Source organism: Bradysia coprophila (assembly GCF_014529535.1).
Source record: "Bradysia coprophila strain Holo2 chromosome X unlocalized genomic scaffold, BU_Bcop_v1 contig_98, whole genome shotgun sequence".
Lineage (NCBI taxonomy): Eukaryota > Metazoa > Arthropoda > Insecta > Diptera > Sciaridae > Bradysia > Bradysia coprophila.
Genome location: NW_023503371.1, coordinates 898,165 through 909,145, shown reverse-complemented (window position 1 = coordinate 909,145; position 10,981 = coordinate 898,165). Strand labels below are relative to the sequence as shown.

Below are 10,981 nucleotides of genomic sequence, written 5' to 3'. Positions count from 1 at the left end.
AGGGACAAATTTCGGAAAGAACCCGGTAAAGTTTCACTCAATAAAATTAGGAGCGCTGTGCTAGGCTTTTCATTAAGAATTCATATACAGTATAGTAGAAAAGGTCCATCGAAATTTAAATGATAAGGCGGGTTATACAAAAAAAAATGTGCACGAATGTATTTAAAACGTTGCCAGCTAGTACATTCAGCGATCACATTGCGCTAAAATTGTTTGTTTTCTCTTTGTTATCACTTTTGAAAATAACACAACATTTTGAAATCAAAATAAACATCACAACGATGAATAAGTCCGAAACGAATTCAGAGTGTCCGATTTGTAGTAAACTATTTCCCGCCGATGCCATTGAGACGCACGTGAATCGTTGTATATTTCTCAATACCAGAACGGATAATAGTGATGGTGCGGCAAAAGAACCAAAACGAACTTTCGGTGTTTTTCAGTCAAACAGCCCCACCGGCGGTGGCAAGAAACCGAAATTGGATGTTAATGTGAATGGAACTAAAAAAAGGTCAATCTTGAGTGGAAAAGCGAGTTCAGCTGCTGAGAAACTGTCAGCGATTGAAATTAAAGACGATGTGGATGATGCGAAGAGAACCGTAAGTAAAGAAACCACTTCAAGCCAAGACGCGGATCGATCAGACTTTGAATTTTTTCATTGAAATGCACCATAAAGCAATCAACGAGCACACTGGAACGGAAAGAAAAGACAATGAAAAACGTTGATATAAACAGTTCCATTCCGTTGGCTGAAAAAATGCGTCCCGATACCATTGATGACTACGTCGGACAAGACCATATAATCGGCAAAAATACAATACTTCGTCAAGTGCTGGACAAAAATGAAGTTCCGAGCATGATCTTGTGGGGACCGCCTGGATGCGGAAAGGTCTGGTTCTGAAGTAACTGCCGATACAAGCACATACTGTAACTTCATTTACTTTTCAGACAACTTTAGCTCACATTATTGCAAATCAGTGCAAAGCCACGAGCAATTCTCGATTCGTTAAACTTTCGGCCACAATGTGTGGAGTGAATGATGTGAAAGAAGTTATTAAGGTGGCCGTGAACGAGAGAAAGTTCAAAAGGAAAACTATTTTGTTCATGGACGAAATTCATCGGTTCAATAAGCTTCAACAGGTTGGTTGTAGATCTCATTGATGTAACTTCTGGTAATCTTCCGGTCCCTTACATGTACCAATATGTGGACAAGACTGAACGACACAATTGAAAGTGCTAGGTCTCTTAATAGAACGACTATGCTTTACCAGCTTTCCATTTTTCTTAGGACACTTTCCTACCACACGTTGAAAGTGGAGCAATTACTCTGATTGGTGCTACAACAGAAAATCCAAGTTTCAGTTTGAATTCAGCATTGCTCAGCCGATGCCGAGTCATCATACTGGAAAAAATCGAAAGCGATTGCATGTATCAAATTTTGTGTCGATCACTGAAAACATTTAACGCTGTGATACGTGAGGGTGACGAGCCACCGAAAATAGCAGACATCGGCTTCGTGCCAGAGTAAGAGAAAGAAAAATCGGAAATTAATTTTTCGAACTAAAATCTGACCATTCCTCTAGGGCTGTGGTCGAGGCAGCTTCTATAAAATGGCTAGCTGACATGTGTGATGGGGATGCTCGAATCGCTTTGAATAGTCTTCAGTTGGCATTGCAATCGATCCTAGATCAAAAGCACGGTGATACAAATTACGATTTGAAAGTCGTTACATTAGACGCCATCAAAGATGGTAAGCGTATTAGACAGACGCCACAATGAACAATCTGCACAAATTGTCTACCTTTCCAACAGGTATTAAAAAGAGCCACATCCTCTATGACCGCAAGGGCGATCAACACTACGACATGATATCAGCACTGCATAAATCAATTCGAGCGTCTGACGATAATGCCGCATTGTACTGGTGTACACGGATGATGATCGGTGGAGAAGATCCCAGATACATATGTCGACGATTGGTCAGGGCCGCCAGTGAAGATATTGGTAATTGACGACACTTTTTAGTTGTTGTGCGTAAATTTTCTGATTTTCCATTCGCCAATAATCAATGCTATAGGTCTGGCCGATCCACAAGCCGTTTCCATTGCATTGAACAGTTTGAACGCCGTCCAGTTAGTGGGTATGCCCGAGGCTGATGTTATTATAGCCCAATGTGCTATTTACTTGGCTCGAGCGCCGAAGAGCACAGAAGCATATAAGGGGCTGACGCGATGCAAAAGAGATATAAATGAGTGTCAAGGACCGCTGCCACCAGTGCCTTTACACTTACGCAACGCTTGACTTGACTTGACTTGAGTAACCAAAACGTGCTCCTGTGAGCGATCCCATGAGAACATTGGACGTGAGGATTTTGGTTTGATTGTGAGTCAGACCCTAATCCCCCTTTTCGTTCTCCTTGATTACATTCAAAGCACACATTAGTATGTCTCCACTCTCCCCGTTCAACTTTCACCTTTCGAACTTAATGTGTGTTCTGAATGCTATCAGTGTAGGGCACACCACTCTGGTTTACTATTTTCTTATATACCACAGAGTACTTTCTGTGGTAACTAACTCAACCACCGTCGCTCGATCTATGTGGTCGGACTAGCTACTTTATCATCTTTTATCAATTACCTTTTCCCTTTGATTTTACCTTTTCTTATTTTGTCACGCTCTGTACCTTTTTAGTTCTTTCATATTCATTTTGTTTCAAGTGTCCTTCCTTCGTCATCTACTTTATTTTTACGTCCATGGTTCACTTCATTACTTGTATTGTTTTCTGAGTGTGGTAAAAAGGGGAGGATTAGGTTTGACTTTTTACTAGCTTCGTCATCATTTTTCTTTTAAAGTTACTCTTATTTTAGTATTCTTATTCTATTACTGCATTACTCATCATCCTCCTTACACCTCAAGGCGTAAGCATTCATCACACCCGGTACGTTCGCATTACCACTATCAATCAGCATGCCATTCTCACATTTACTTCAAACTAAGATCGCACACTTTTTCTCACACCACGCATTCTACACTTTCTATTCCCATTTTCGTCTTGTCACGTATACCCACAATTCAGTATGTCGACCGTAGACACCGTTATTGCCGAACCAACTTACGAGAGCAGAGGCCAGCTAATCGTTTCTGTCGAGGGGAATATTGGAAGCGGGAAAAGCACGTTCCTCTCCTACTGCTCACAGGATCCAGCGTTCGACGTTTTCAGTGAGCCTGTCGACACTTGGTCTAATGTCGGTGGGACCAACTTGCTCGTACGTGTCACACAGAGCTTTTCTACTTCCTCCTGTACCACTCATCTTTTTTATCTCTTTTACAGGAGCAATTTTACTCGGATCCTGCGAAGTGGGGATTCCCATTTCAAATGGAAGTAATGATTACTTTGCTCGATCGCTATCTGCGAATCTCACCACGTCGTATCAAGCTAGTTGAGCGGTCACTGTTGAGCGCTCGGTAATTACTTTCTAACCTTCAGCCAACATTTCCCGTAACCACAATGTTTATCAAACGTTTCTCTAGTCATTGTTTCCAGCGGTGTATGCTTGCACATGGTCATTTGGATTCCGTTTCATCTGCGATCCTGAACCAATTCCATGATACTGTCCGTGATCAGTGGAGAGCAATTCCTCAGATAATAGGTAGCTTTGTTTGTTTCTTTTCATCAGTGTCCTCGTTATCCACTTTTTTTTTTTCATGATTTAGTTTATCTGTCTGCTTCTCCAGCTGTTTCATACAGTCGCTTGCTTTCACGTGCTCGGTCAGAGGAGAGTGGAGTGACCCTTGAGTACTTGTCCGAGCTGGATCAATATCACGACGAATGGTTAAGTGGTCTACAGGCTCGCAACATGGCTGAAGAGGAGGATCTTCCGGTACTATTTTTCTTGTCTGATTTTCCTTACCTTGGTAACGCATCAATGTTATTTCACATTCACAGATCCTTACCATCAATGCTGACCGTCCTTTTAACGAGGTGGTGAAGGACTATGACAGGGTCATGAAAGAATTGAAATTCTTGTACGATTGCTAGTCAGTCGTACTTCATCGCATCTCCTCGCTTGTTTGGGCTCAAGTCAAAACCAGCCATTTCAGTTATTTTACTTCATTTTGTTCTTATATCATTCGTTAGTTTTGCGTACTTGCGCTCAGTTTCCGTTTGTTTAAATATATCATTCCTCGCCGTGCTCTCTTCTTTTATTGTTATTACTGGGTAAGGTCTTTTCATCATTGATAATCTAGTTCACTTGGCATTTTGTCATTTGCTGTGTTCATTTCTATTCGTTGTCAGCCGTACTTTAATGTGCTTTGGATTTTACTTGAACTTTGTTAAATTATCATTTCTTCCGTTCATACACAGTTGTACTTCCTAGACTTTCACGCAGTTGTTCGTGGACATACGTTTCTGTCAAGAATGTCTGAGGTATTTACACGTTCATCAGTGATTTCAACTTAGTTCAATTCTATTATCTGTATATTCGTCATAGCATACGTCCCTCGCGTTGGATATCTTAATGATCGAGGACAAGGCCTGTATCATTGAAGTCGTTCCAGGGGATGGCAACTGTTTGTATGGATCAATTGCTCATCAGTTGTTTCATTTAGCTATCGGTAGTGTCATGCATCAAGCCATTGTGCTAGTTCTTCGTGAGATGGTCGTGAAGTATTTGTCAGATAATCGCGATGTTGCCGAGGTCCAGTTCGCCATTACTTCCAGAGTGATGGATGAGTTTTCATTTCTGATGCATTCAAGTCCAGCTGATCGTGTGAATGCATTTCTTGTCACACTCTCACAGGAAGGAACATGGGGTGGACCCGAGTCCTGTTTAGCAATATCCAGAATTTTCAATTGTGACATTATCATTCATCGTGAACGAGGTTTCACCAGTACCGTCGAGGCAGCTTGTGTGCCTCCTGCAATGACCTTACGTCTTATTTATAGTGGTCCTTATGGTTCTTGGAATCATTATAGTAGTTGGCGCTGTTTTGATAGTTTGGAGGCCCGATCCATCGACATCAACTCTCCTGTTCACCTTCCTTTCGATACCGTGCATATCAGCGATGGAATTTGTACTGCAGTTAGGACTCAACCCGATGGTAATTGTTTATTTGCATCGATTGCACATCAACTGTTTCCATGTGTCATTGGATCGCGTCAACACATCGAAAGTACTCTACGCATCCGGGAAATAGCAGTGCAGTATTTGAGCGAGAACCTAGGCGTTCGTCGCATCCAAAACCTATTGGACGATCGTTTAAGAGCTGATTTTGCTGAGCTGGTCCGACCAAACTTAACGGACTCTTTCCTTTTGGTTTTGGAAAGGCTGAGAGCTCCTCGTACCTGGGGGGGTACCGAATGTATCACCGCCTTAGCGAACTACTTCAGCTGCAGTATCGTAACCCATTGGGAGCAAGGTCCGACCACTGTCATAAGTGGTACTGCTATCACCTCTCGACGTAACATCAAGTTAGTGTTAAGGCGCTCTCGCAACGGATGGATACATTATGACAGCTTCAGGTCAATGGTATCAAGCTTTAGTCATCCAGTTGCTTCTGGATCTAACGTCGTGGACCTCGTTACCAGTCAGGACAGCATTCGTTCGCCTATCCACATCACCGGTACCCACATGGATCAATCTACGGTTACTGTGTCAGACAGTGTCATGGGACTTGTTACCAGTCAAGATAGTTCTTGTTTGACTAGTTCCATCACAGGTATTTGTTCATCTTAGTTTATCTCGTTGATTCAGATATTAGATCGTTTTCTTTTTCTTTTCTTTTTTTCACAGACACCGGTCTGCCCGCCGTTTCATCTCATCAAGTGTCACAGAGCAAATTTTCCCAAGTTTTTACCTCATCTCTCAATTCTGACATTCATCTGCGTATCGGCACTTGGAACGTTCGTGGGTGTAATGATTTTTCTAAGCGGATCCAGATAGACGATTTCCTTCGTTCATTGGATATGGACGTTGTGGCTATTCAAGAAACCAAATTATCATGTCGCGTACGTGATACAAGTCATTACAAATGGATTCTCGGTTCATCTAGCTCCAATAATCGTAACGGTAGAGGTTTGGCTTTTCTTGTTTCCACACGGGTTTTGCTGAGCGTCAAGTCAGTTCGTCCTCTGGCTGACGACATATTGCTATGTGAGCTGATAGTGAACAAGCGTCACGTGTCTTTCATAAACGTACATATTCCTCAAGACGATCGCGGTCCAGTCGTCTTTAATGAACTCAAGAGTCACATTTCCAAGAGTCCTACTTCTACAATAATCTTACTCGGTGATTTTAATGCTCACGTCGGTTTTCGTGACCTCACTTGTCATGATAAGAAGCTCATAGGTAGCAATTTGTATCATAGCGTGTGCAACGACAATGGTGACGAGCTGAAACAGTTGATGCATTTGGGACATTTCCATTTAAGTACATCTTGGTCTCGTTCCAGGACTCTTATTACTACTTGGTCCAACACCACATCTCACAGCCAGATCGATCATATTTTATGCAATTCAGCGTCCGTACGGTTCAGCGGCATGTTCGGGGTTAATGCAAAGAATATAAAATCCGATCACAAGTTGGTTGTTTCCAACTTACGCTTGTTAGACGACATGAGTGCCTCACATAATCACAAGCGCAAAGGCGATCCTATTCAGGGTCCTCCTTCGAAAAAATCCAGTTCCGTCAGTCAGCGAGCACTACGCTGGGATACTTCTTTACTGTCCGACGGGCAACATCTACGCGCTTATCATGAACAGATGGCTATTGCTTCTAACACAATCCATTCTCTCGCATCTGTAGACGATGTTAATGCTGTATCCAGTAACGTTTCATCTCTTTGGACCAAAGTCGAGAAAGCCATCAAACTGTGCGCTGCAAGTACTTTGCCAGTCAAGATAGAACCACTTTCTCCTATTCGGAAGCGCGCTCATTCCTTATGGAGAGCCTCTGTTGCTGCACTACGTAAGAAACCCCATGACCATTCTCTCCAGTCTAGTGTCAGTGCTAATCATCAGAGCTACTTGAGGCTCCAGCAGGAACACACCGAGAAGCAGTTCAAAGAATTCTTCAGTCAGGTCAGCAACACCCATCCACAGAAGCGTATGTCACTTCTGTATCGTCACCTGAAGCGCTATCGGAAGAAGAAATCATCAAGCAGCGCGCCTCAAAAGATTTCAATCAACAACTGGGACACCGAGCTCAGAAATTACTGTACTGGATCCCCGGCCCTTTATATCCCTGAGACTGACCACGAGGTAGTTTCTCCTCCACCGAGCGTTGAGGAAATACATAGCATCATCAGTAGCATGCGTAACGGCACCGCAGCAGGCCAAGACCATATCAACATCGAATTATTGAAGAGCGGTCCTCCCGAGTTGTTATCACTCATTCATCTCGTGATATCAAAAGTGTGGGTCACAAACTCCGTACCAGACAGTTGGCTCAATTCCACTCAGGTCCCCATACCAAAAGTGCGTTCACCAAAATCAGTGGACGAGTTTCGTCGTCTGGCCATCACAAACACCATTTATAAAGTGTATGCCACATATCTACTACAGCGCCTCCGATCTTGCAACGTCAGTATCCCTTCTTACCAAGCCGGTTTCTTACCTAACAGATCTACTGACGACCACATATTCGTGCTACGCAGAGTAATCGAAGAGAGATGGAGGAGAGGATTGCCTACTTACATCGCTTCGATTGATCTCCGCAAAGCGTTCGACACAGTAAACATTCAGAAGATTGGCCACATTTTATTGGAATACAACGTTCCCGCTTACTTGATAAACCGCATCATTGGTGCAATATTACGAGATCGTACTTCCGTTCTCTGGTCAGGCAAGCGCACTAACACATACAGCAAGAACATGGGTATCAAGCAGGGCTGTCCCATTTCTCCTTATCTTTTCGTGATCGTAATGCATTATGCCATCAGCAGAGTTTGTGCTCGTTTAAACATCGACATGGACCTGACCAACTTCCAGTTGCCTTTCATCCTGGCGTATGCCGACGATATCGTTCTGGTTTCGGATAATTTGCACTCCGTAAGTCACATGTTCAAGGAACTCGAGACTGAATTGCTCAGTATTGGTTTAGCAGTAAACAGTAACAAGTGTAGCTTGTTATTACGCGACCCGCTGTGCAGAGAAATTCCGTTATCCAATCTCGTCATCATTAATGGTCATAATGTTCCCGTCGTGCATATCATGAAGTATCTTGGTATCTATATTTCTTCTGACTTGGATCGCCGAAGCACCGTATCGCATCGCATACAAGGAGCGCATCGTTCATTTCACATGTTGTTGCCTTTCTTCCAATCCATTCGGCTATCATTTGATTTGTTGCGCCGGATTTACCTTACAGTCATCATACCTGCAGTCACATATGGCCTAAAAGTCGCTACACTAACAAAACGGAACCGGCAATCCCTCAACCGCATGGAAAAATACATGGTAGAGCAACTATGTAAATTGGCCCGGGATCCCCAGTCATAAGAACTCCGATGTCCGCACTAAGGGGGCACACCATCGATCGGACACACCGCGTCGGCAGACTAAGATATTGGGGACACATCATGCGTCGACCTGCTAATCATATCCTCCGCAGGGCTCTCGCCTATCGTGCAACAGGCAAGCTCAAACACGGGCGTCCTTGTTATACTTGGCACAACTCACTAGACAGGTGCATACGGCGCTCAAGGATCGACAAGACAGACTGGGAGTCAGGCTTGCACGACAAAGGCTTTCACAACTCACGTTGTACTCAGTCTTTCGATGCCGAAGACACAGACTCATCAGAATAGTGCGGTCCGTCTTGACATTACTCACTCAACATCATCATTCAACATTCGTTCAATAAATGAAGCTTCGCTTCTCTAAACTCGCAACTTTCTACTATCTCTCTTTCGTCATTCACTCACCTCGAATCGACACTTCATTAAATAGCTATATTAATTGTACTCTCGTACTTACCTTATTTTCAGTCGTTCTTTATACCTTTTGTGATCACTTGAGTCCAATTCTTCTCATATAAGCTTTGTATTATTTCATTCTTGCCTTTGTTTTTCATTTACATCATTCATTCTTCAGATATGTCATTTCTTTCAGGAGCTTGAGTCTCATCTCATATGTTTCAGATTGTTCACAGTCCTACACCCTTTGTAGCTTAGTGGTCTCATTCCGCAGTATTTCAATCCATTCCAAGTATGTTCTACTTCCTTTTGCACTAAATAGGACGATATTGGTAAGCATATAAACAACGTTGAGCATTAAAATCTAGCGGGGAAAACTTCACATGTCCGCGCCCAGGAAAATCTTCATTTACTGCACGGTCTCATATCGGCCTTCCTTTAGCAGGTTCTATAGGGTTACTCCTTTTACACTAATTACCGCAAAATCACACTTCAGTTCCACATTTTTCACCTTTACCCAGAACGCACCGTCTTGTCAATTCTAGTTTCCATATAATTCTCCTTCTAGGACAGGCAACACAGGTACGTTCCCCTTACGCTACCCGTAAAGTCAATTCTAATTTCTACAGCATTCTCCTTCTAGGACAGGCAACACAGGGACGTTCCCCCTACCCTATCAATCTCCTTCTCACACGAGAGGCTATTCAGTGGTATTTCGTTCGTCTCAAGGGCATTCCTCCTTTTACGGAGTGTACGTTAGAGGTGTCAGTTACACTTCCATCGAGCATCCACCTTCTGGCGTCTGCGTAAGCAATGTTTCTATATCAGGACTATTCTCGTTACGATAACATCGTCTTCATCATATACACATACTCATCACCTCTATACTTTCAGGCAACAAATTCATGCATACTTACATTCATTATTCCTTTTTCATCATCTTCCAGCACCAGCTACATCATTCTTACCCATTTTTTATTGTTTTCTTACGCATACGCATATCTTCGCGACGTTCCCATTTTCCTCTTAATTCATCGTTGGTCGAATCATTATATTTCCATTGCAATTGTTTACGATCGGGAAGGTTACTGGCCAATCAGATTTCTATTGTATTTCGTTCGTGTTTTCTTGATCTTTTTTTTTTGTCCAGTGCTGCAGTTGTGCCTTTTACTTTTCATTTCAGTCATTTTCATGCTTTATTTCATTATATTTTCAAATAATTTTGATAAATTTTGAAGAGCGATAAAATTTTCTTGCCCTTCATCGTTCGTAGCCTACTCTACTTCGTAGCCACTTTTCAATCAATTGAGATTATATTTTGCCTTCAAGATTATAGCCTCATCATCGTTTTGTCTTTTCAATCTTTTTTGAATTTAAATTGAAATTTTACTTCGGACTCCAATATAGCAACATACAAAGTAATAGCTGTCCCGTTACTAACAAAACTGTAAACGAAAATAGCTCGAGATATCTATGAGACTTTTCTGAGAGAAACTTAAATTTTTCTGAATTTGGTCCACTAGAAGACTAGATAACAGGAACTTCACTCTAAGAAAATTCCTATAGATTTCGAGCTATTTGAAAATGAAATTCCGTTCATCACGGGACAGATAATGAAATTCGTCATTATTGTCGCTAGGATATAGCGTTTCTGCTGGTTATTCGGTTTGAAAATACGCAACTCGATTGTTTTCAACTGAGAGGTCAGAGTTCAAGATTAAATTCAGTACATGGATGACAGTAACAACAATGTTGGAAAATGAGGCAATTGACGAAATTGATTATGTACAACCACTCTGAACACAGAAACACAAACCTGTACTTAGTTAGACTAAACTAAGTTTTGTTATTTCTTTACAAACAGAAAACAACCAAGGAGTAAGACAAGGAAAATGAGATGATCAATATTTACCGAAAGATATTAAAGCGACGTTCAAAGTAAATGAAGCTGTAAGCTGAATGTATTACACATGGTCATAATTGCGTCCAATTGAATCGGTCAAATTTAAATAGCAAGCCTTTATTTACCTGAACGTATTGATTGAGAATAATGTTTTGATTGTTG

At 42.0% G+C, this 10,981-nt stretch overlaps 2 protein-coding genes across 3 annotated transcripts; both read left to right on the top strand.

Moving 5' to 3' along the window:
* Nucleotides 1-178: 178 nt before the first annotated feature.
* LOC119070618 (ATPase WRNIP1-like) lies at nt 179-2,316 on the top strand. The gene is made up of 7 exons (XM_037175047.1): nt 179-599; nt 677-889; nt 949-1,140; nt 1,289-1,524; nt 1,584-1,750; nt 1,813-2,004; nt 2,078-2,316. Exons 1-7 carry the CDS (start codon nt 282-284, stop codon nt 2,299-2,301), a joined length of 1,542 nt encoding a protein of 513 aa, XP_037030942.1. The 5' UTR covers nt 179-281; the 3' UTR covers nt 2,302-2,316.
* A 121-nt stretch (nt 2,317-2,437) lies between these two features.
* On the top strand, nt 2,438-4,498 carry LOC119070619 (deoxynucleoside kinase-like). Of its 2 annotated transcripts, XM_037175049.1 has the most exons (5): nt 2,438-3,266; nt 3,332-3,465; nt 3,532-3,650; nt 3,715-3,881; nt 3,947-4,498. In XM_037175049.1, the coding sequence occupies exons 1-5, from the start codon at nt 3,078-3,080 to the stop codon at nt 4,037-4,039; spliced, it is 702 nt and encodes a 233-aa protein (XP_037030944.1). In that variant the 5' UTR covers nt 2,438-3,077; the 3' UTR covers nt 4,040-4,498. The 2 variants fall into 2 exon arrangements, with proteins under 2 accessions (XP_037030944.1, XP_037030943.1); XM_037175048.1 differs by having other exon boundaries at nt 3,715-4,498.
* The last annotated feature ends 6,483 nt before the right edge of the window (nt 4,499-10,981 follow it).